General features: G+C 41.2%; 1 protein-coding gene across 1 annotated transcript in view; it reads right to left on the reverse strand.

Moving 5' to 3' along the window:
- LOC118785798 (inactive dipeptidyl peptidase 10-like) overlaps positions 1-27,027 on the reverse strand; it is a 70,120-nt gene that overhangs the window by 11,702 nt on the left and 31,391 nt on the right. Inside the window, exons 6-17 of the mRNA XM_036540734.1 lie at positions 16,771-16,823; positions 16,600-16,681; positions 14,353-14,473; positions 12,587-12,741; positions 10,245-10,342; positions 9,444-9,567; positions 8,510-8,548; positions 7,603-7,710; positions 6,284-6,375; positions 6,045-6,092; positions 4,011-4,132; positions 2,408-2,455 (exon numbers count right to left, since the gene is read on the reverse strand). Of these exons, the coding sequence (XP_036396627.1) occupies positions 2,408-2,455; positions 4,011-4,132; positions 6,045-6,092; positions 6,284-6,375; positions 7,603-7,710; positions 8,510-8,548; positions 9,444-9,567; positions 10,245-10,342; positions 12,587-12,741; positions 14,353-14,473; positions 16,600-16,681; positions 16,771-16,823 (1,090 nt within the window). The remainder of the gene's footprint in view (positions 1-2,407; positions 2,456-4,010; positions 4,133-6,044; positions 6,093-6,283; positions 6,376-7,602; positions 7,711-8,509; positions 8,549-9,443; positions 9,568-10,244; positions 10,343-12,586; positions 12,742-14,352; positions 14,474-16,599; positions 16,682-16,770; positions 16,824-27,027) is intronic.

Here is a 27,027-nt window from a genome sequence, read left to right on the forward strand (position 1 = left end):
ATATGTAATGGCTGTTCAACAGAAAACATATCTTGCAGCGAAGCTCGTTAACTCCTTGTCATTCTTAATTAACAGTAAATTTCATCATTGTTTCTCCAAGCACTTTGAGATTAATTTTTCACAGTGGTTTTATTAATAAATGTATTTATGTAATGAAATGTATGTAATAAATGTAAATGAGAAGCATGCTTTAGTGTATTTCCAGTGAATTCAGAAAGTATTCAGACCCCTTCACTTTTTTCACATTTTGGTATGTTGCAGCCTTATGCTAAAATCATTTAAATTCATTTTTATCATCATCAATCAACACTAAATACCCCATAATGACAAAGTGAAAGCAGGATTTTAGACATTTTGCGAATTTATTAAAAATAAGAAACTGAAATAGCACATTGACATAAGTATTCTGACACTTTGCTATGACACTTGAAATTTAGCTCTGGTGCATCCCATTTCTCTTGATGATCTTCGAGATGTTTATACCCCTTGATTGGAGTCTACCTGTGGTAAATTCCATTGACTGGACATGATTTGGAAAGGCACATACCTGTCTTTCTAAGGTCTCTCAGCTGACAATGCATATCGGAGCAAAAACCAAGCCATGAGGTTGAAGGAACTGCTTGCAGAGCTCAGAGACAGGATTGTGTCGAAGTACAGATTTGAGGAAGGCTACAAAAAATTTTCTGCTGCATTGACAGTTCCCAAGAGCACAGTGGCCTCCATAATTCTTAAATGGAAGAAGTTTGAAACAACTAGGACTCTTCCTAAAGCTGGCCGCCCGGCCAAGCTGAGCAATTGGGGGAGAAGGACCTTAGTAAGAGAGGTGACCAAGAACCTGATGGTCACTCTGGCTGAGCTCGAGAGATCCTGTATGGAGATGGGAAAAACTTCCAGAAGGACAACCAGCACTGCAACACTCCACCATTCTGGGTCTTATGGCGGAGTGGCCAGACAGAAACCTCTCCTCAGTAAAGGCACATGAAAGCCCTCTTGGAGTTTGCAAAAAAGCACCTAAAGGATTCTCAGACTGTGAGAAACAAGATTCTCTGGTCTGATGAAACCAAGATTGACCTGTTTGGCCTCAATTCTAAATGTCATGTCTGGAGGAAACCAGGCACCGCTCATCACCTGCACAATACCATCCCAACGGTGAAGCATGGTGGTGGCAGCATCCTGTTATGGAGCTGTTTTTCAGCGGCAGAGACAGGGAAACTGGTCAGGGTTGAGGGAAAGCTAAATGGAGCAAATTACAGAGATATCCTTAATGAAAACCTGCTCCAGAGCACTCGGGACCTCAGACTGGGCTGAAGGTAGACGTTCCAACAGGGCAATGATCCTAAGTGCACAGCTAAGACAATGCAGGAAGGGCTTAGGGACAACTCTGTGAATGTCCTTGAGTGGCCCAGCCAGAGCCCGAACTTGAACCCAAATGAACATCTCTGTAGAGACCTGAAAATGGCTGTCCACTGAGGGTCCCCATCCAACCTGAGAGAGATTGAGAGGATCTGCAGAAAAGAATGGCAGAAAATCCCCAAATCCAGGTGTGTAAAGCTTGTCGCATCATATCCAAGAAGACTCGAGGCTGTAATCACTGCCAAAGGTGCTTCAACTAAGTACTGAGTTAAGGGTCTGAATACTTATGTCAATGTGATATTTCAATTTTTTATTTTTAATAAATTTGCAAAAATTTCTAAAACCCTGTTTTTGCTTTGTCATTATTGGGTATTGAGTGTAGATTGTTGAGGAAAAAAAATGAATTTAAAGAATTTCAGCATAAGGCTGCAACATAAGAAGATGTGAAAAATGTGAAGGGGTCTGCATACTTTCTGAATGCACTGTATATATATATATATATATATATATGATTTGGGAAACCATGTTAGCACAATGTTGTGCATTACAGATTTGCACAGATATTTGTGTGTTCACAGCACTCTTGTCTAAAGCTACACTGATTCAGCATTTAGCAATGTTTCATCTGTAAGACCCAAGAACATTACTAATGTACATTACTTAAAATACAAAAAAAAAAGATTCAAATCAAACCCATTCATGTCTACAGATATCAGTGAGTCGTGTGCATTCATCTGGTTTATTGAATTTGGTCTAAAATGTTTTTCAGGGATGTTACTGTACATTATTAAAGTAATACCTCCATTGCCATTATGTACATTTACTGTTTATGAATGTGTCAATATGCTGAAGTGAGTAAACAAATTACTCTATTTGACATGTCTGTCTGTAGTAAGAACAACACTGTAAACTGTTAGATGCTGTATAAATTTCATTAATTCATCCATTCATCCATTCAGTCATTCATTCATCAATGTCATTAACTGTAAAATTGATGATTTGGTGACATAGTAGGTCATGGCGACATAATCAACATAATTCAAACCATACTTACTGCTTAGATCACTCAGTCTGTGCACTGTGGTTTTTGGAATGCTTGGACCTGCAGTACAGCAAGATCACTAAATCAGAATCACTAAGACAGAACACAGGTTTATTTACATTGACATGTATATATGTCAAGTTGTGGAAATCATTTGTGTGAAAAAAGGATTGGGGCTGAATACTTTTTTAAGACACTACATACATATATACTATATATATATATATATATATATACCAATGAGCCAAAACATTATGACCACTCACAGGTGAACGAATAATGTTGACCATCTTCAAACAAGAGCACATGTCAAGGTCTGGGTAGATTAGACGGTAAGCGAACAATCAGTTCTCATAGTCAACGTGTTGGATGCAGGAGAAATAGGTAGGAGTAAAGACCTGAGTGACTTTGTCAAGGGCCAAATTGTCATGGCCAGACAACTGGGTCAGAACATCTCTGAAATGGCAAGGCTTGTGGGGTGCTCCCGGTCAGCAGTGGTGAGTACCTACCGACAGTGGTCCGAGGAGGGACAAACCACAACCCAGCGACAGGGTGTTGGGTGCCCAAGGCTCATCGATGCGCAAGGGCAACAAAGGCTATCCCATCTGGCCCGAACCGACAGAAGGTCTACTGTGGCACAAGTCACAGAAAATTTTATGTGTCACAACACACAGTGCATCGCACCCTGTGGCATATGGGGCTGCGTAGTCGCAGACCAGTCAGAGTACCCATGATGACCCGTGTCCACCATTGAAAGCGCCTACAATGGGCACGCGAGTGTCGGAACTGGACCTTGGAGCAGTGGAAAAAGGTCGTCTGGTCCGATAAGTCCCGTTTTCTTTTAGATCACATGGATGGCCGTGCATGTGTGTGCCGTTTACCTGGGGAACTGATAGCATCAGGATGCACTGTGGGAAGACGACAAGCAGGTGGAGGGAGTGTGATGCTCTGGGCAATGTTCTGCTGGGAAACCCTGAGTCCGGCCATTCATGTGGATGTCAATGTGACACGTGCCACCAACCTAAACATCGTTGCAGACCAGGTACACCCCTTCATGTCAATGGTATTCCCTGATGGCAGTGGCCTCTTTCAGCAGGATAATGCGTCGTGCCACTCTGCACACATTGTTCGCCAATGGTTTGAGGAACATGAAGTGTTCAAGGTGTTGCCCTGGCCTCCAAATTTTCAGATCTCAATCCGATTGAGCATCTGTGGGATGTGCTAGACTGATAAGTCCGATCCACGGCGGCTCCACCTCACAACTTACAGGACTTGAAGGATCTGCTGCTAATGTTTTGGTGCCAGATACCACAGGACACTTTCAGGGGTCTTGTAGAGTCCATGCCTCGGTGGGTTGGTGCTTTTTTGGTGGCACACGGAGGACCAACAGCATATTAGGCAGGTAGTCATAATGATCTGGCTCATCGGTGTGTGTGTGTGTATAAATATATATATATATATATATATATACAGTATATACAGAATATACAGAATTGCAAAGACATTTATATGATTCTAAAGCTAGGCAAGATCAGATACCACATGCTGACACAACTAGACACATATAACTGCAAGCCCACAATCATGCTAGTCTGGAGCTGCTCTATGCGTTTACCTTTGCAGTTAAGCAGAACGTGTTGGGCACTGGGGCTGATGTCCACAGTGTAGAAGGTGCATTTGTGACGGAACAGGTTGCAGGTGAGGCACTCATGGTGAAACGGGTCGGCAGTTGACACCCTGGGAAAGAGCAGGAGGAGAGGAGTGAGGTCAAAAGGAAAGAGTAACAAGTACTTAAAAGTTTAGTCCCAGATGTGACCTACAGGATATAGTATGATAGCGGTGTAACGGAGTGCATGTCCATTACATGGACCTCGGTAAATTAAGCAAGAATGTCCGGGGCAAACATACCATCTCCCAGGCTGGAGGAAAAGACATTTTATTTCACTGGCTCCTTTGTTTGCCTCCTCCCAAACACACCCAAATCACTTACTCTACTCACCAACAAGGATACAGGCGGAATGTCTTAACATGTAGGGTGGCCAACTGGATGGTTAAGGATTTCTACGTCTTTGACAATTTTTTTGTCAATTGCACCTCTTTTTACAGCTAAAGTAAATTAAATGTTTGTGGTTGGGGGGGGGGGCAGGGCACCAGCAGGATGGACTCCATCAGCCAAAGAACCCGAGACTAACATGGGAGATGACTGTGGGGGAGATTCCGGTGGTTGCTTTTTAATCTTTTACAATTGAGTTGTATTGTGTTGTAAAGAGCAAAAATACCTATGAAACATTTTAGATGTGGTAGGGTAATGTCAGTCTGCCAGTATCTATTGGGTTATGGCCTTTGTTGAGTTGATTGATTTATTTTGTTCTGCTTAGTTTAGTCCAAAATGGCTGATTTCCTTTATAGGACCAACATTCAGTCAGTAGGGGACAGGCTGGCTAAAAGTGTAGTGGTATTGAGAGCAGTGGCTTAATTGATGTGTTCTCTTTTTGCCTGCTTAGGCGATTATTGTTTGCATTTTGTTTGCTTGTGTTTTTTCTTTTTTTTCTTCATTGTTAGTTTATTATTATTTTATGTTACTTTCACTTGTCACGGGCTTGGGAAAAATAAACCACCATCACATCATCATCAAATGTTTGACCTCATTTTTTTTTCCCTCGCTTCTTGGTCATTCCACAACAGGCGGCTATTTTGAAATGTCTGAAAAACCAACAGCGCTGTTGCTGCACAACCATTACATACATACTGTAGTTACTTTATTCCATGTAATAATGGGTGGGAAACATGTCATTTGATATATTTTAAACAATCTAGCAATCAGATATCGCCCTGAAAAATCATAATAACAATAGCATAACAACTTACATTCTTTATATCCTTGCAATGCTTATTATTTTGTTGTATTGTTAAAAATTAGGCTGTATTCTTGAACTTTTTCTCACAAACCACTATAAAACAACCTGGAGCCCAGCCACAAAATCACAACAATGTGACATAAATCGATGAAAAATCTATAAAAGCTCATCGTAAATATAAAAGGTCATCCTTGAGAGAAAAAATGAAAAAAAAAATACCACAGCTTGTCTTGTTCAACCTATGCCTTATCGATCTGGCAGCCTACTCTCTTGACACTTTGCTCTATAACACACTTGGCCTCAGTGTAGGGTCAGTACCTGGGAATCAGCTCACACATCTAAAAATTACTTACTCAACGAGACACTCCACAACTGGCACTCAGTTTGAATGACCTATGGACCTATGAGTGGCCCACTGGGTGACCATCAGCTAACCCCTCTTTTGCCCATTGCAAAATGAGTTACCTTAGAGGTTTTAAAGGACAATGACCATTCTTTTCTGTAATACAACATCAGAAAAAAAGAAAACACAGGGAAAATGGTTAGGCACACCATTTATAAATTAGCCTTTTAAGGGCCATTAACTCAGTGCATATTCCCCTGTGGTTCATTTTTTCATGGATATTCATTGTTCCAGGTAATTTGAATCTGAAGCTCTGGCTCCAATTCAAGTGTACAGTAGAAGTAATAGGGTGTTTTTTTTCTCAAGTACCCAGGGTGTACTTTAAGCATGAGCATGAGTGTAAAAATGAAACCTGTTAATGACATGAAACCAAGCCAAAGGCACAGACCTGTAGAGATGCCTTCGAGTGGAGCCCTCCTCTGTGCTGAGGAAATAGCTGGGGACAGAAATTTAACATGTGAGGCTCTCTGAAGGAACACGCTCATTAAGCGGCTGATTATTGCTTTCTACAGCTGTACCCTTCACTCCCTGATGCGATGTAGTTCTGATCTGTCATTCATAATTCATAACTCATCATGTTCATGCTGAGGAGTGGGACGGGCCGCGGGGGTGGCTGGTCTCACTTACACTGTGTTTGTGGCCTCGTCGTAGGCCGAGATCTGTGTCACCTCCCAGTTCCCCGAGGTCAGGTGACGAATATTGACGTCCTCCTGTTCAGTCTGTGGTCAGCAGAACATCACAAGGCATCACACTAGCAGGATGTTACAGTTCCGGTGACAGATACTCATCAGCTAATGTTTTTTTTTTTTTTTCTCACAAGCTTTGTCTAATGCCATTTATTTAAAGCATAAAGCTGTCCCTCACTGTTACAGTCATTCTCAGTGCCTGGCTGTGAGAGAGCCTGAGGAGACTGAGAGAAACACGCTCAGCTGGACAGATTTGTTACAGTAATGTGACACCCTGTTTTCCACCTGTTTGGGTACAAATTTGCATGGCATAGGCTCTCATGGATGAACAACACCAATCCATCTTGCTTAGTGAGAATGAGTCTATCCCATCTATCTCACACAGATGAACATGACAAGGGCCTGCCTTAACTATGGTCTGAGGAACTGGTATGATGGAAATAAACTCATATCTGTGGCAGTAGTTCCTGTTCTTTGATAGCAAGTCTCTCTTACTCACACACACACACACATCATATTTATTACACATTATACATGTATGTATTATTGCATTATGCAGTGTGTGTGTGTGCGCGCGTGTGTAAATGACTTGCTAAGGCACTATAACAACAATGACAGCAATATATAGCTAGTCCGTCCATAGGTCCAAGATCCAAGTGGCTCTGGTTCTATAATGCTGAGACAGATAGACTGAGTCCAAGACTTTGGTTTCAGCAGAATAGGTAGGCTGCCTAAACAGTAATCTCAACACATCATGCCTTCTGTCTGACTCTCAGAACATAGCATTTCCCTTCATTACTGTGCAACTTCACTGGCCATCATCATTATTGGCATTGAAATCGTGCAACAGCCTGTGACGTATGGTGTATGAAAGAGGATGCAAACAGGTTGCGGAAGGGCATCAGATAATAAATCAATAAATCAAAGAGTCATGTCACACCCAGTAGCAGAAATTATGAACACAGTTTTACTCTCAAAAGAGTTCAGTCAGAGCACTGTTTCAGGAAGCCAATGTAAGTAGCTAGATTTATAGACATAAAATTTTCTGAGTATGTCTGCCTTGAGCTAGGGTTATAAGATAATGGTTATCAAGTGGGAAAGCGCATGACCATGCTATTTTGGATCTTGTGAGCTGGGAGGTACTATATACATATGGTTTGGAAACCCATGTTAGCACATTGTTGTGTATCCTGCTAACATTAACGTATAGCATTCTAATGGTACATGCCACATGCAATATAATGCTTCTCCAGCACCAACCTGCTCGGACAGCATCGCAAGGTGACGGAAGGCTCCCTGTCCACCGTGCTTTATTGGCATTGTCAGAAAGAACTTCCTCCCATCTTTTGAAAACACTGGCTCTTCATCCTGGGAGAGGAAGAAAAAAATGAAAAAAGGGAACAGGGGAGGAAATATCCTGGTGGCATAACAAAATGAGGTCACAGGTCATTTCACAGCCTTTGTTTTTTATGTTTCTCAAGTATTCGGAGAGGATGGGGAGTCTCTGCAGCAGAGCTTTTAGTGGCCTGCCTCTCTCTACTCATCAGGCTTGATGGTGTATCAAAGGCACAGGTTGCTTTTTAGTAAAAACATCCCGTGTGAAATTGCTGCCCGCACTGCAAGCCATCAATGTTTTGGATTTAGGGGGTAAGAAACCCCCCTGGAAGGATTGTTTCTCTCGAAATAAGAAAGTGTATGCTTCTTGTTTTCTCGTAAGAAAAAGGTCTCTCTCATGCTGATCACATATTGTCCTACAGATTTTTTCCTGGTTTCAGTATTTTGTATTCTTAGGATATAGTTTTTCCTATTGAGAATTTCTGTGGAAAACAATACTATACTAGACAAGACATGCAGCGAGAAAACATCAAAGAAAAGTAATCTTAAATTCCATTTGAACATGAGCATTGTTAAAAGGTGAAAATAGGGAAACTATTTTTGAGTAGGTTGTCTGGTCTCTTGGGAGATTCCCTGTTTTGATACTCAGTTTCTGATTTGAAGAACAATGGCAAAGCATAGCGTTTTTACTGTCACATAATATATAATCCTTAAAATGTTCTTTTTTTCCAGTACAGAGTAAATGCGTGATTGCATAATAGTGATGAATTTTTTTAACATGCGCCAAGCATGTCTGCATGTCCTAGGTTATTGTATGAACCTTATAGTTTACCTGTCTGTCAAGCCAGGTGTCTGATGTCATCACATGTTTCTGGGGAAGAAAAGGGAAGCCCTTGTCAGTAAATAATAATAATAATAATAATAATGATAATACAACCCTATAATGCCACCATGCACCAAACGCTGTACAAGGAGGCATGTATTTCTGCCCTGGAGAACCAGAAGAGTTCTTATTTTACTTTAAAAGGCAATTAAACTTCATTTGACTCTGAATCAAAACCTCTCCAGCTCTTCGGGGAATTGTGGTATTCAGGCGAGACTAGGAACGAGAACAATTCAAGCTTGTGTTGACGGCTATCACTGGTGCCTGAAAGCTGACACAGTGTGCGCTAGGACATTGACGTTTTGTGCCAATGAATGTGTGGAATCTACAGGGGTGAAAGGCATTGATTTCACAATCCTTTAGAGGTGAGAGTGATTTACACTATTCTCTTCTTGAAACATTACAGATTCAGGCATTAATGTTTGAAGTACTTCCAGGTCACAAAGAAAAGATCACTTCCTTCCCCTTTTAGTAAGTCTGTTTTATTAGTGATTATTGAAAGCAAGTTGAAATGTTTTATTATCTTTCTGAAACATATGTCCAACATATTATGTGTATGACATTGTTTAGCAAAATTGGCAAAGTATCCTTCTTTTCCAAATTATCTGTCTCTCACATTTGTGCACAATTGGCAAAATCTGACATGTTTTGTATCATGTTATTTTAATGCAGTTTAAATGCTTACTCTTCACATGTTGGACAGCCCTATATTAGTATACAGTAAACAACACAACAGACAATGAGCAAATTAAGGGTGGAAGAAAAATAATTATTAGAATGGACCATAAAATTAGAATGGTCACTCTTATCCCAGGGCTCCAGGGCTGACCAACCTGACAGTCAGATGACCAATGGTACGGTGGAATACATTTAGAGCACCTGCCTTGACACAATCCCCACTTGTCGCATCACACAAGGTTAGAATGGAAGTGTTCTGGGCACGGTTAAGCCACCGCACAGCGACCGCCAAGCTGGTGACCCACTTCACCATGACGATGTAGTACTGACTGTAGAGAGGACAGAAGAAGCACAACAGTGTGGGCAGGAATCTTTGCAGGTTACTCCCCACCCCCTCCCTTTTAGCCCTCTTTTTGGAGTTGCCAGCTGGATACATACATGCTCATGCTCACCCCACTGTGACAGCTACTACGCTCATGCAGAAGTGTTGGGGCAGAGCGCACATAGTCATCCAATGCATTCGCAGGCCAGCTGCAAATGTTTTTCACACTATAAGTCATTCATTGTGCTACTATAAGCTAAGTGTCTATTGGCTTTCTGACATGGCCTATTGGCTTTGCTGATGTCACCTGAAAAGCCAGCAAGCACCTGATTGGTCACAGGGTGCCTGAGAGCAGTTTCATGAGCAACTGCTGTTGACATATCTCTGGCAGAATGAAGTCAATATTACCTGCCACTGTGGGCTCTTGGTCATCATAAAAGGGCCATAGGGCTCAGCTTGTGCTCAAGAAAAACAGCTTAGTTACTGGGCTACTTGGGAGCCCAAGACTGTGGCATATTGAGAAACATCATGAGAAAACAAAATCACATGATTCTAACCTATGGTAATCATCTGAGATAACTATATAATTAATGTTGGAACTCGGTTCATTATTTTCATGTAAAGTTTGAGATCAAATTAACATCTTTTCACTGTCACCTGAGACCAATGATGCTCTAAAAATACCTTTTCTCAAAGCTGCTTGGAGGTCGCAATTCTGTTGTTTGTGATGCTCCATCTAAGTTAACCACATAGAGCTTGACTGTGGGGTTGATCTGTCCAACCTGCAATGTATGGAAATCATTGTGAAATGGTCTTGTGCAATGAATTTATTCTACAATCTCAATTTACTGAAAACATAAATCACCAATAACATGTCTGATCTGAAGGGATGAGAGTAACAAAGTAAACATTTTTCATTTTAAGATTATGCATCTCTAGTCAGTAGAAGACTTAATATATATTACTTAATATATATTATAATTTAATTAATTAAGTGACTAACTTATCAACTACAAAAGTGTGGCATAGTGGTAAGGAATGGGGCAAAGGTCATTTGTTTGATTCCCACATGGGGTAATGTTGTTGTATGTAGCTGCTTAGCCTAATATGCCTAAACTGCTAAAACTTCAGTTGGATAATTTTAAATATATTAGTCAGTAAGAGTGTAAACAACTAAATGCTATGCTAAGCAACCATGCTAAGAAACGAAATAATAAAAATATTTATAAAATCTTCATAGGTTTGCCCTTTGTAGTGTTTTTTGTGCTTGTAAAAGCTGTATTCTGGCAAGAGAGACTGTACATACATTCTTGGTTTCATGGTTTCTTTACAGTGAACTGGGTGTACTGCATGTGTTTTCAAAACCATCCTCTATTCATTGTCAGCGTCAAAGTAATATTACAGTGACCTTGAGCTGCATGCATCAACAAGCCTGCCGCATTTGCAATTACACACACAGCCACAGTAATATGATGACTGACAGTACTGTATAATGTGGATTTTGTGTTCTGTAGACAGCTTTTCCCCCAGTCTACAGACAATTTGCACCTAGGACATACTGAAAGCAAGGTTTTAAAGACAAAGAACAGAATGGCCATGAAAATAACAGGCAAACATTTTCAAATACACAAAACAAATCCGTCAAATGTCTGATTAAAACTGACAGAGTTGAATCCCACTGAATCATTACTCACTCTACCTTGACAACTTGGGGGAGGCTGCATGTATAAACAGCAATTTAAGCATTTCATAAAAAACGATCACGTTTTCATAAGTTAAAATTTCTTTGCTTGCTTGGTTATGGTAATCTCCACCCATTCTTTGTTTACTGTGGGTAACATTTGTGTAGGTCATTTGCAGTTGAAATAATTTTCTGCTTTGTTTACAATGGCTGCTACATTCATGAGGCACTGTACAGGTACACACTAATAGGGTTATCGTAGGTATTATCTTAGACATATAAGAAGATTATCTTCTTTTTTAAAACTTTTACATTTTTTTTATTTCAGCTCATTAAAGCTCATTAAAGTGTACACAGTATGTAGACTGAGTACAAACAAAGCATGACACTTCCTCAAAATCATTGCACTGATGAAGCACATTGTGGATGGTATGAATCTGGGCCATCTGCAGCTAGTTTGATATCCAAAGATACACAGTACAGGAAGATAATGATAGCGGCAGGCAAAAGCAATTATGAAACATAAATTGCAGCCACAGTGCCTGAAAAAGTCAAACAGGTTGTTCTGCTACCAGTCAGTTTCCCCTGGCCCTGCAAATACTGAGTTTGGTTGTCATTTTCAGAATTTCATCTTTTAGGAGGGTTTCAGCAAAAGGGCAATCACATTCTCCTGCACTCTGTGTCTGCCTGTCAAGATGAGACAAAAACATGATCTCCGCTGCAGCCTTCAAAAAAAGTGTCGACTCAATAATCTGTGCATTTACTCCGGGGCAGGGTGAGGGGTGGGGTGTGATGTGGGGGCAAATTGCCATAGCTGGGAGCATCAGAGGTCTTCAAGCATTTTTCATATCTCAAAAACCTCCACATCATACCTCAGAAATGCAGTCAAAAAGGGAAAAAAATGAAACCTGGATCACTTTGTGAATTATTCATAAGCACGTTTCTATGATGAGGTTGCCCTCTATGCAACATGTGGTATTTTGAAATGATTCATTCTTGGCATTGTTTTACACAAAAGCAGAGGCAAGATACCGACTAAACGTAGGGCTGACCATGCTAAAGATTCCAATAGAGCATGATCACTTTCTTCAAATTAATTTTTCAAAAACCTTCAAGAGTGGGACTGAGTATTAATGCTCTCGTATTATGTGGCCTTGGTGTACATGGTATTGTTACCAAATTGTTACCAAATGTTACCACATTACAAAAGATTAATTTATTAAATAGGTAGGTATACATTCTTTACCTTCAATATTTTATCTTTTTTCTTTATCTTGCATGATATACTCCTAAAATCTGAAAATAAGAACTCTCTTTATGAAGTCTAGGACGGAAGGCGCCTTACCTTTGGATAAGGGTACTGATGTCCTCGTGGGTACAGGGTGCCAGTGAGGCGGGGTAGGATCATGTTGGGGACCAGGGTATCGTTGATGGAGAGGAAAGCTAGCCTTTCCCCATTTGGAGCCCACCAGTGTGCCACATGGGAGTGCAGCACCTCCTCTGTATACAGGGGCACGTTGTGTGGGTACGCATGTGGATGAAATACAGAGACCGTTGTGGATGTCATGTAGTATAATGTGCAGATGCACAGATATAATGTGGGAATATTTGCATGCACACATACACATACACACACATGCCATAGGGGGAAATCTGAAAGCAGGTGTCATGTAGGGAAATGTGCCTATATAATATGAGAATATGCACATATTCTACCGTTGAATGGAAGGTCCCCACTCATTGCCTGCCCGTCACTATGCCATGTGAACCACACTTGCTATAGACAGGAAATGACATAAATAACTGATGTCCTTTTTCATGTTATTCCAATGTTAAAGGTTCCACTGTTTTCCAGGAGTCTCTCGACTGCTTTTTCCAGGGTCATGGATTATTTTGGTCCTCAGTTGGCCCTGGGATTTCAGTTTTGTTCATTTTTTTATAAATGCATTATGCTACATGTTCAGCGCTTTGTGACAATCTTGATTGTAAAAGTATGCTGTAACGAATAACATTTGATGGATTGATTTGTTCCTATACCACACAGAGACGTGGATATGACACATGAGGGTATGCCACAGTCACATGTTTTGTGTTTGTGCTGTAATTCCCAGCAGAATCATCCTGGTCCATAGTAACTACATGCGAGTATTACTCTACTTCCAAAACAAAATAACTGCAATGCAAAACAACCAGAGAAAAAAAGGAGAAGTTTTGAATCGTGAAATTATTTACTGTCACATTAATAACAGATCCTCATTGAAAGGAGTTTAATCATGGTGAAATTATGAGGATGGTTGTGACAGTCATTCAAATCTGATTAATAAATTCTTATGAAGCCGCCCCTGCGAGTGAGTCACAAAACGCTCCTGTTCTTCTGTGCAGGTTTTTTTGTAGAATTGAATGCTAAATTTGCTTTGCACTGTAATCACCCTACCGTGCGATTATCGCCGTTCAGACACGTCGCAGACGTTCTGCATATTCTACTGTCTGTCTTGTAACAAAAGGAGTGACAATGCCCTATCACACACTTTAAACTCAGAAATGACAAGAAAAATGCTTGCTGATGCACTGATGATTTCAGGTGAAGATTTTAAGCACTTTAGGGACTTTGAATCCAGGTAATGAAGCAAGAATATGGTATTCATGAACAAATACCCTACCCTATATATAAAATGCAAGTGCTGGCTCTGTATATCATACCCTATATAAAAATATGAATGAAATAAGTAAATAAAATATTTTTCAGTATTTTCTCATTTCAAGAAATTTCTTCTCATGTATCCCTTTTAATGCCTGTTTCCTTTTGCAAGGATGTAATGATTCGTCAGAGAGACATGGCAGCCATATAACCTCATAATAGGAGAAAAAATGTATTTATTATGTATTTATTGTTGTATCAATTTATTTTTTATGTAGACAATGTTAAATGATGATTTGGTTTAATCCTGCTCTAACATGAAGATGTGTACTATTCTTGTGCATTTTAATTCTGTTGCACACTCGGTGGATGTTCATGGGCAAAGGTTGATGGATGGTGATTGGACGAAGGGTTGATCAATGGTAGTTTGACCGCTTTTATTGATTCATCCATTCATTTATCGATCTGTTTACCTTCATACAGCCAGTCAGCGATGCCGTTGAAGATCGCTCCTTCCTGTCCTGACGAAGTCAGTCTGAGGGAGCTGGCTTTGACATCCGGCTGGTAATAAATGTTGTTTTCAAAGATATAAACCTAGGGAGCAAAAGAGGAAAGGCTTTTGATGGGTCTGGTGTTGTGTTCATGCAAAGCCAGAGCTGGGCCCTGAGGTAGCATTCACCCTATACCTGTTTAATTTGTACTGAAGAACTCCATGTTTATCTCAACTCTATGTTTGCCTAAGGGCATCCACAGTCCAGACTGAGCTTGTGTACATCGATGCTACACAGGAAGTTCTCCCATGCATTGGCACAAGATAAGGTACAATTTGTTAAATGAAACAAAGTTCCAAGTCCCCAGCCACATACACGCAAAGCCTCACATATTCAAAAAGCCAAACACACACAAACTGGGGTTTTGTGGTCGCATCCTCTTTCTGATGGTGTTCAACTGAGACCAGAAATCTTCTGAGAATGGTCAGACTTCAGTCAGAGTGCACTGAAATGAAAAGGGTTAACCTCCAATCCAGTCTGAGGGATCATTTGAAGCACTCTTATTGCCCTATCTGATGTTCATTTTACGTCTGCTCGTCATTTCAGCCAGAGAAAACACACTCTCTCCAGAGAAAAAAAGAGACAATCAAGTAGGGAGCCAGTGCTCTACCTTCAAGTAACTTCTGTTTGAACAGTTACACTTTGTTACACAAATTACATTTTAACGAAGGACATCTAGAGTATTTTCTTGAGAGGTAATACATTACATTACTGTCATTTAGCTGAAGCTCTGATCCAGAGTGACATGCACAGGTTTCACATCCATTTATACAGATGGGTATTTACTGAGGAAATTCTGGACAAGTGCCTTACCCAAGGGTACAGTATCAACAGGGAATTGAACCAACAACCTTCCGGTTAAGAGCCCTGCTCCGTACCACTATACCACCCTTGCTTGCTGTCAAAATTATCATTATATACCTATAAATCACTTAGAATCCTATAGCTTCTCCCAGGGAGCGTTTTCTTTAAAATGAGATTTTTGTTTTTTTTTGGTCATGCCATCTACATATCAAGTCGACAGCCCCATAGTCTAATCTGTAAATGCATTGTATGACCAGCCACACACTTCCCTTGGATTTATTTTATTTCATTTATCTATTTTATTTTCTTTGGCGAGAAATTGCAGTTGCTGTTCACTGCTGTTGCTGAAATATGTATTGGCGGTCCCAGATTAAAATGTCCCACGCTAAATGATTTGTTGTATGTCTTCAGGATGTGAAAACATATTGATGTATTGATTTAATATTCAAAAGAATGGGAGATGCTAATTTGACAATGCAAAAATCCATATGCAAATATAATGCATACATTATTAATGACTTTAAGGACTCATTAGCAAGTGTCAAACACCCCACTCAGGGGTTTTGCATACGCTCAGTAGTAATGGATTATTTAGGTCAGGAATAAATACTGCTTAACATAAACGAATATGTTATTCCACACAAATGTAAATCATGCTTTCTCAACACATTAGAATTAATGTACTTATTAGGTTTATACTAACTAACTTTTTGTTTGTTTGCATATAACTCACATTGAGAGTTCTGGCTCCATATATAACTGCATAATGTAAGCTTTTGTGGAATTTTCCTCAGTCTGCCATGTCTGGCTTCACATTTGCTAGTATGCTTTATTGAACATTTATAAGCAGGCTATGTCTAGTCTCAGAAAAAGATGTAAGGTTTCATTCATGTGTGGTTCTGCATGGCATTATTTCACTGAACAACAATCAGCACTTCCCTGAAAGACCACTAGGGGGGCTTTTCTCTGAAAATTGCATCAGTGAGAGTGTAACTAACTGTAAATTCATCATTTATCTAATTGGAAACTCATAAAGATATAGAGTCAGGCAATATACTCTATAATTCATTGTGCTTCTGAAAGGCAAGATTTCTGTAACTCAGCAAGCACTCAATAGACAAAGAGATAAATGCTGGGAGAATGATAGCTTTTTAAGGATATACACAGTAATGGAAGCAACAGTAAAGGCTTGAGTAAATGCAAAACAGGAAATGTAGCAAAACCACTGACCACTGCACAATGTGTATCTATATGGGAACTTCCCAGAAGTCCTTCTGATTTGCTGCTTATCCACACTCGTTTCAAACAGAAGAAAAAGTGGTTGTGTTCATGTTCAAGTGTTTACAGTTTGTGTGCAGTCCTTACCAGCTGCTGGTCCCGGATCCCCCAGGATGTGTACTGGAGAAGCGAATTGGTCACCTCTGGAGGATTCAGCTCCTGGACCTCTCTAGGGTTTGAAACAAAAACCAGAGAGTAATCCATAACCTCCCCTCAGGGTGCAATCTCAGCCTTCATCATCCTCTAGAATATACATACCTTGTATGCAAGTTGTATATCATGTATGATGCCAAGAAAGAATAGCGGAAAACCTAAAGGAAAGAGCAACAGGGGGAAATACATTAAATTAAAAGGAGAAAGCATATTGGAGAATATGCTGCTGAGTAAGAATGAGCTCATTTATTTTGTGAGACCCAGTAATGTAGTTGAACTTTTCGTGGCATTGAGGCCACCGTTAATGCTAACAAATGTGGCCAAACTTCAACCACCAATGCATGTTCTGTATGATTTATTGAATGTGTTCTTTCCATTACTAAAAGCCCGAGATGTAGTCCTATGGCATTGGCTCATCAATACAGAATACTGAGCATTAATAGAACATGGTATGTAAAATTGTTATAAATTATGTAGCATGAGGACAATACGTGGCCTGCATTCAGTAATGGCCATGTTAAATTAAATGGCTTTATACTGTGGAGGGAAGTACAGAAGAGTCCAGTATTAGGATAGCAACAGCCCTGAAAGTCTAAACAGTGCCATTCAATATGAAATATATCAATATTTACTACCAACTCCATAACATCTTAATAACAATGAACAATTCAATACTGGAGGGCTATTATATTAAAAGAGTACATGCTAATACAAGGGCCTTAAAATAATACCACAAACTGTCTTACTTGAACGGTACAATTATGTTAAACACTTATTGCTATTATACTTTCATTATTATGACTATTGTAGGAGCCACAATCAATAAAACTCTTATAGTGTCATACAATTTTTGAATTACAAATAATTATTTTTTAATAAATTCAATTTTACCACATGAAATTACCCATAAACCTTTTCCTCTTCACCACTTGAAGAGTTAACGCTATGATAGCAGGGCCTTTCTGTTCTGTAATTAGACACTTAAAAATGTGAATTTGCATATTAATGGGAATTGCGCCCCGGAGCGAGTATTCAATCATGAGTACAGTGGAGGTGGGCTGGGCTGCTCGGCCCTCACAGGAATTCAATTGCCCATGAAGAGTGCTTGACTGATGCACCTGTCTGTCCCTGCTCCGTCTTGATTTGGGCTCTCCAGGGAGCGCTGGCACTGTTTGAGGCGGTGGGGGGGATGAGTGTGTATTGGGGGGTGATGAGCAGAGTGGCAGAGTGGCCGTTCATCATTGGGGACGGCACGGGCGTCTCTCTGCAATGGCGCTGCGATGCAGAGTTCCACCGGGCCACGCTCTTGATAAGGTCACCATTCTCGCTGCAGGGGAAAGGGGGAGCTGCAATTGTATGTCTAGCCCACAGTCAGTGGAACCCTGATGCAGCGTGCTGCACCTGAGTGATTAGTCATGGGAGAAGGTGGGGGCGAAGGGAATCCTGGTACATTAATGGTGGACATGTCTGACAAGGGGCTCTATTTAACCCTTTCGCACATATGGTCACACCGGTGTGATTAGCCATTTAGTGCGTATGCTAAAACCGGTGCGATTAGAAAACTAGATTGGAAAAATTCTAGCTAATATTAGCTTTGAGGAAACAGCGATTTAACATTAAAAATATAGCAAATGCTAACTGAAAACTATGAGAAGCTTAATAACACTAATGAAAACATAACGAACCATAAGTGCTACATAGCATAAAAAATAAGTTGTGTGCGAAAGAGTTAAAGATTCAGTCCGCGATTCTGACAACCGAATCGTAACAACATGGTAAACACGTTTATTAAACGTTTTTAATACGTCGGTATTCTGTCTAAAACCACACCACATAAGCACCACTGTTAAACGTTAGAAATAGGTTTCAGATACGTTCATTATTTAACATTGTGTTTAACACTTATTTAGAACGTGTCAGTCACGTCGATTATTGGGCTTCCATTGTTGCTGTAAGTTGACACCAAATCAACACCTTTGTTAAACATTGGAATCGGTGTCTGTCAGATGCGTTTATTTTTAAACGTTGTGTTTAACACCCGATGAGAACGTTTAAGAAACATTTCTTGTTGGGTTCCTTCCATTGGTGTCAAAAAACACATTTGGTGGATGTAATTTACACATCAGTTTTGTTGAACACCAAAATACAACCCAAATCAAATGTTGGTTTTGGTTCAAATAACGTGTTTTGCTACTTGGGTTTTAGTTTTCCGGTTGAAAATTGTGGACATAGGGCGCCGGGAGGTGTGTTAGCCCTGGGCCCAGGGGAGGCTTAATGCAGCCCTGCCAGCCAGGCGCTTAACCACATGATTTACTCTTTGCCTTCACTGCCTATTTTACAATTCTACAATTCTACTATTTTAGCTTCCTTCCCAGAGAACATTAGCAGTTTAACCAGAGCTGGAACACCCGCTGGATTGCGATTCTCCAGTATCAGAATTGAGTGGCCTTGCAATGCCATTCAAACCAGGTCAGTAAGGGGCAGATAATCATTTAGCACCACGACCATGTAGTTCAGAGTACAGAGAACACTGCCACAGTGAGCAGCAATTGCAAGATGACTGAAAAAAGGAGGATTTTTTTGTAATAGGTTTGAGCAATCAGAACATTTTCATGGTGCTAATGCATGTTGCTGAGCCGAGAATGACCTTTGACACGCCCAGTGCTTTCAAATTGGGTGTCCTCAATATTTTCAATGGCGAGTTTTCATATCTAACACATTAAATTCACAGTCTAATTAACTGAAATGGGCATCTGTGTTGGAACTGGTCGTATGCAGTACATGCATAAATGTTAAGGGGATTATTCAGCCCTTCAGTAGGGCACAAGAGAAAGGAGCGGTGAATTGCTTTCTGGAGAGCAGAAGGCAGAATAGGTCTCCCTTGTGCACCTCTCTCTCTGTGGTGAGAAATGGAATGCAGTGAATGCTGCTGCCTTATGAAAGCTCCATAGCAGCAGTGCATTTGACTCATTGCAATTCTCACAGGCAGAAGAGTGGGAATCTGAGTAAAGAAAGGAATGTTATCCTGTGCAAATACACTTCATATTCCACCTCCCTTGTTATCAGCACTGTCACCCTCTACTCCGGAGTCTGTGGGTTAAAATCCCAGCCAAGTGAACAGGGTTTTGGCACTCTAAATTAAAAGAGATTGATTGTGGGTAATGGCTCTTTGATAGACCACTGTCTTATACCGTATACATGTACATGGGTACATTCAGAATACAGAAACCGGGTAATGAGCCATATAGCCTTAGACAATGCTTCTACTCCATGTACGGGAAGTACACAATCACAGTGCAGCATTTTTTTTCCTGTTATTTGTTCAAGCATAAACGTTCTTAAGGCAGTACAAGGTGAACAACCTGAGCACAGACACCTTGCGTGACATGATTACAGGAGTAATTGAAAGCACGACTGGACTGTCAACCTTAATTTGTCCCATTACATCGACACCAAACAGGCAGCTCTTCTTGTTTGTGCATGCATTACCCTGGCTGTACAATCAATCATGGCCCACGGTGGATACTGTTAAGATGGATTCATGAGACAACAGGCAGGGGAGTGTGAAAACTGCACCCCACATTTTCTCAGGACATGTCTTCTGTCTGCTCCTCTGTCATGGAGGAGTGAGCCCCCCTGCATGAAAACGCATATGTTTTAAGAAGTTTCATTACATAGGCATCACATACCTCCATCTAATTTGAGACATCCACTAAGATCTGTCTGCAAGTTGTACATGGCTGACAGAAAAGGGCTCCTACATATATACACACAGACACAAATAATAAATACATACTAGGTGCATATCAGTTCATGGCAGGGACAAACGGCCAATATATGCTCACTCCTTTTACATTTTCATTTTGTTAGCGCTGGTGGTCGGGACACAAACGCGGACCGCAGGATGTTCCGGTTGCAGGCGAGAATAGAAAGGGACAGGCAGTTCGTAAATCCAGGGACAGGCAGGGTTCGAAGCACAGAGAAGCAATCCGGGGGCAAATCCAAAATCGGGAGTCAGGGAGAACAGGGTCAGGAATCAAGCAGGTGAGAGGCAGCGATCAGATCCAAAACGGCAGGCAGGAATCGAGGTCAGGAAACAGGCAGGATCGGAAATGTAACAAACAACTCTCAAGTAAATGAAGCGCGGGGACGAGACAGGTGAAACACACTGAAACGAACTAGCAACAAGACAGAAACACGCAGGGAAGATATAGGGCTGGGGTAACGAGGAGATGGGAAGCAGGTGAGCAGGCAGGCAGGTGCAGGCAATCAGGTGGGCGGAGACAGGGCGGAGAGCGGGGCAGGGCTAGAACACAAGGAAAACAAAGGCACAAGGACAACAAAAACACTGCGGCTTAAGGGGGCGGAGCCCTGACACATTTATTCATTTAGCAGACACTTTTATCCAAAGCGACTTACATAGGTTACAGTTCTTTACAACGTTATCCATTTAAATAGCTGGATATTTACTGAGGCAGTTGTTGGTTAAGAACCTTGCCCAAGGGTACAGCAGCAGTGTCCCAGCGGGGATCAAACTGGCAACCTTTCGGTTACAAGTCCTGCTCCTTAACCACTATGCTACACTGCCACCCTTTTGTCATAAACAGGCAGAGAGGCCACAGAGGATGTGATTTCACTATGGTGTCACTCAGTTTAAGGCTCATGATTGTACTGCAATGCACAGATGTTATCAGCCCCGATGATAAGGTTTACAACAGCGACATGCTTCAGGCTAAAACTGTCATCAGTCATTGGAGGTCTGCGCTGGAACTGGTAAAACCGGCAGCTTGAAACTTCTGCTAGAACCAATAACACATTTAAGCATGTGCATTTTTTATTGATTTAATTTTTTTATTACATAAAATCAAGGGTATGGTGGTCAAAGAATACCAAAAAACACTGAATCACCAAAAAGTAAAACACATAACACACAACTGGTTAAATTTATTACTCAGATTTAAGTGATAATGCAAAAACTGCATATTATACAAGGTTCTTTAGTGTGTAGACTCAGTGGATTTTTTTTGTTCCATGTATTATTTCGTTATACAATAAATTTATAGTTTGTTTATTCTGCTGACCAAGAGCATACACAAAATTGTACTGTCCATGCTCTTTGTCCAGCCTTTTTATAAGCTACTTTTGTAGGTTGCTCTGGAGAAGAGCATCTGCAAAACGACTAAATGTATAACCACAGGGGGGCAAAACAGTGTCCTCAGATTGAATGTAGGCCTTACAGTGTTGGAGCCGCACTCACAGAGATGGCTTCCAAGCTATGAAAAAATTGGCTTTGGAATTGGCTTTTTTTGACAGCTAAAAGGCTAAACCGTTTCAGCAAAGGAGATTTCTGAATTTGGAAGCAAAGAAAAAGATCCGAGGTGCTTTGAGGGGCATAGAGAGAGGCGCTCCGGCGTCTCCCCCGTCCCTTGCAGGGTCACTGTCTCATCTCTCCAGGCTAACGCGGGGACAGAGGGCATGAGGCGTAAGAGGCTTTCGGCAGATTGTGCGCACTGGGAGTTCATTTTCACAAGAAGTCCCAGGATTAGGGGCCAGGCAGGGTTTGGACGCAGGTACATCTGAGGATGGTGTGAACTGCGGCATGTTCAGGGGCTCTCCCTGGTGAGGTAGACAGCTTTATTTGGTTTTTTCCTCCCTTCCTGCAGTGGAGTAACTGTGGTCTCAAACAATTGTTTTCACATGGTTCCTATTTTCCAGTAACGGAATATTCACCTCCTTATTGTGACAAAAATTACCTTAATAACAAAAAAGCAATCATGAAATGGGATCGAAAAAGGAGGCTAAGGAAATAAAATCATCTTGCAGAGACAGTATCTGGGAAGCATAATTTTACTTGTTCTAGTTTGGGAGCTAGTAATGGAGAAGCACTTCCAACTTCCAACTTTAAACAAGGGATTACGACGTGAGTCACGACATTCCTTTCACTCTGCTTGCCATGGGCCTCAATAACCTCATTATTAAATAATTCATTTGAGCCATGTCCTCATGCTAGGGCCTATTACATCGCCGGGGCGACAACGGGAAAGCAATTATGCCTTCATAAATGGAGGAATGAGCGATGGCTCGACCCGTGCTTCCCTGATGCAGAGATCAGGTTCCAGACCCTGCCCCTCCTGACCCGAAAGAGAAAGGGGGTTTGGGGGGGGGCTCGTTCCTTCATTAGCCACAGGGCATTGATCAACCTCAGATGCAGAGGGTGAGATTAACGACCCTGCTTGTGTGACATGCCACGTAATTACAAAGGGACGTGATGCGAAAAGTAGTGGGCTCCAGGAAAAAAGAATCTCCACCATTCTGTACATGATCAAATCCTAAAATGCCAGCTACAATAAATGCTTTACTACTACAATGACTACAACAACAAATAATATTAAATATAGTTCTGATAATGTATAATAATCGTGTTATTACATTACATTGACAGGTAATTTTGACAGGTTAAAAAACATCTGAATTACTCTGAGTAATCTGAGCAATTATTACCTTGACTAACAGTTTACTTTTAGACAGGATGTAGATTCTCGGAAATAATTACCATAAAGTGATGTGTTAACATACAGTATATTAATGATAAGGGAGTCTCCTTTTGCCCAGTCTTTGCATGGGTTGCAATGGTACATTAGTCATGAGCTCCTGTGGGTCATGGAGTGAGTTCAATCCACTGCACAAAGGCAAGTGTCATTTTTCATTTCCATAGCCCCAAACATGTATTGATTTTATATATGGTTGTATGTAAAAAGATATAGCTGTGTCTTGGTACAAGTCTCTTGGTACATGGCCTTGGAATATGTTCAAATGCATTTCAGAGCTGTGAATATCCACAACCAGGGTTGCACTATTTTACTGCCTTTTTCCTTTGTGTTATGTCTTGCTGCAGTATCACTGCACTATGGCCCAGGTTCCAAACCAGCCATGTCCTCTGCTGAAAATGACTGGGAGTCCACAGCAACAGAACAAATTGGCTTTATTCCATCAGAGATAAGGGTGGGTAAGTCTAACTGCGATTTGCTAGACGACCACCTGCTCATATGACATCAGTGGAGTAGCTCCTTTCCTCCGATGAGTGCCCAGTTCACTGTGATGCACTGTGTGACTTATAATGCAAAACACAGTGTTGGCTTTGTGTGATTGTATTGGGGATCACATTTGTCTCGCTTCAGCTCTCCTGCATGACTGTGCGATTGTGAGCCAAGCACAACTGACAATTCTTAAACAGAGTCACATGAGGAAGGAAGAGCATTTAAAAAATACTTTACTTGAGTCAGGATTGGTGTTCAAATCAAAAATACAGGTCGGTAATTGTCTTAAGCTGCATTACACCATTATTTCTGTTTCCCAAACATTCACCATTCACCATGCTAGTGGTGGCACTGGTCTTTACATTCCTCTGGAATCCTACAGGATTTCGCTGACTGGTGTCTTTCTGGTGGCAACTGAGGCAAGGTCAAGTGGCACATGTGACAATGCTGGTGAAACGCCCATACAAACCACAGAAGGAGACATTTGGACTCGATATGTACATATTCAACATTCTTTTACACAATACTAAGCACATTTTGTCTGTTGACATTGCGTTGTGTTCATTTATTCATCCCCTCTTTTTATTTGGTGAGTGGAGTTCCCTGTGGTCAGAGCTGTTCATGTCTAATTGAGGTTGACTGGTTGTGCATTTGGCCAATGAAGTGTGGATCTCTGGCAATACCGCTTTAAAAGACTCACCAGCTGACTGTCATGGAGAGTTTTATTGTTTTTTTTATTATTTAAAAGTGAGTATGAGTTAGAAGACTCTGCAGCCTTTTATTCTGTCTGGGATTGTATTTCATGTGGAGAAGTAGTAGGTTTTACCTCAATCTACTACATCTGCTTGTTTACACTATGACACATTTGAAATCTAAATAAACATGAGTTCACTCTAGCTGGTACCTGTTGGTCACTCGCATTAAAATTGAAACTTAATATCATAATGTTGTAATTACAGTGTTATTGTTTGAGATGTTAATGGATGCCGGCTCCTGCTCTGTATAGCTGACCGAGTAATTGAATTTGCACAGAGAGATTATTTTTATTATTGTCATTGTGTTAGCCTCTCCTTTATGGTAGCTGAGTACGGCTGAATTGAGCGATACTGTAAGGGCAGGACATGGCAGAGCACAGGAATGCACTACTGTCTGGGCTTGTTGTGCTTTGTTACCACTGCTCTCTGTATGCAAAGTGGTGTATTATTTCCTTTTTGTAATCCAAAAATAATTCGATTGATGGTGTTTAATTTATTCATGAACAAGTCTGTGTGTGTTCTGTGAGTAATATTTAATCAAGTGCCCTTGGTTTATTCTCCTGTGTCCCCTCTGACCTTCAGTGCTCAGGTAGCGCTGCCAGAAGAATCATTAAAGCTTTGGGTTTTAAGTCTGGGTTACACTGTTGCTACTGAAGTACCATTTTTACTCTAACCTAAAGGATGGAACTATAGTCTACAGACCCTTACTGTGTTTATATGAGCTGTTTTTCCCTTTCCCTTTACAATATTCCCCTAACACATGAAGAAAAACAAATATACATATACATACGTGTGTGTGTGTGTGGGTGTGTGCGTGTGTACATATGTGTGTGTGTATTTTTTGAGCACAAACTAGAAAATAAGCCTTGCTAGTGCCACAGACAAAAAGAAAAAGCGCTTCACTTCCAGCAACACACCTGCATTTACCCAGTGCTAATTATATAGGTGTTTATACAGGTGCTGATCATTAACCAATTCCTGGCATCCTTTTCCCTGCCCACACACACATACACACGTACACACAAACAAACAATGACGATTATTTGGTTTGGAATTATATTGATGGTACATGTCTGCCATTGTTGAGATGCTAAGTGGAAACTGAGGCAGAGTAAACACTTATTGTTAATTATCACTCACGTTTAAAAATGCAAACACATGCTGATGATGAACATTTCAAAAAAGTCAGCATAGCACAATTCTTTCACAGCTCTGCCTTCAAGATAGCTAAGGCTCACTAACAACTCATCCTGGATCATTCTTGTGGTCTCTAGTGCCCTGCCAACACCCTGGTGTTGAATGGTGCAAGTTTGTCACGGCCGGACAGAAGAGGAGGGTTATTTATTTATTGGGGGAGACTGCTTCTTGCAGTAAGCGCCCTCAGGGAGGGTTTGAACGCTCATCGGGCATGAGGATCCACTGCATGCCACTCTGATGTCTGTCTTCTGTTAAGGGGTGGGGGTTCTCAGTTGCTGGCAAGCTGTCCGAATCCGAAACGAAAGGACCTCAACCCAGCTCCAGGAGACCAAAACAGTGACTGACGCAATGAAAGAAAGAATACATGACCAAAACTACAGCAGGCACTAGACCGCAGCGGTTAAATGAGGAAGGCTAACCCATTCATGCTGTGACACAGGGACTCAGAGGGAGTGACACTAACCCATTCATGCTGTGACACAGGGACTCAGAGGGAGTGCTTTAAAAAGGTTGAAAGAAGAGAGTCCAAGCATGGACTGAGAGCTGCTGGAGGTTGGGGAAAAGACTGCTTTTGTCATGGGAAGATGCACCCAGTCTATACAACAGCAAAACCCCCTCACACACACATTCAAGTGCCTCTACCCACAATACAGCCTGAGCAGCTTAGTTATTATCTGCCTCGCACGCATGCAGTAATCGGTGAAGCAGTCGAGATGAACCTGCCGAAATACCACCTGAAGCTGAGGGACAGTGTTTAAAGCCTGACTGCAATGTGAGGTCTTAGGCTGCAAATGCTGCGCTGCCTGCTATTAAAACCGATTACCCAGAATTCCAAACAGGACTCAGACAGTGGGAAAGTGGTCATATTTCAGCTGTAGCAGCTGTTCCGCACACCTCTGTTTATTTGGACCCCCTCTGGTCATTCCCACCCCCCCGGGTAGTCAGATGCTGTATGTGCCTGCTTTGAAAGCCCAGCTTTTCTCTTCGCCCCTTGGCCATGTTCCCATAGAAACACACAAAAAAATGTCCACCCAGTCAGGTGTGCCTGCTGCTCGCTTTCTAAATATGGCCTTCAATAATTCAGCGCTCCGGTCGATGTCATTCTGGGGGCCCTCATTCATTCATCCAACTTTTATGCTTTGTGTGAAAACATGGGAGGCGTGCTTGGCAGCTCGATGGACGCAGCTCCATTGAAAGCTAGCTCAATGCCAGTACATACAGCAGTACAAGCTTCTTCAGCTCTGTAGCACCTCTATTCAAGCTGGCCAAAAGCTGTAAAAAAAAAACACTATCTGTTGGGCTGTAAAGGAGCATGTTTAGACACTAGGGAGGAAGGAGAATATTGAGACAGACTATAGAGAAGAAAGGCCTGA

This window comes from Megalops cyprinoides, chromosome 11 (assembly GCF_013368585.1).
Source record: "Megalops cyprinoides isolate fMegCyp1 chromosome 11, fMegCyp1.pri, whole genome shotgun sequence".
NCBI lineage: Eukaryota > Metazoa > Chordata > Actinopteri > Elopiformes > Megalopidae > Megalops > Megalops cyprinoides.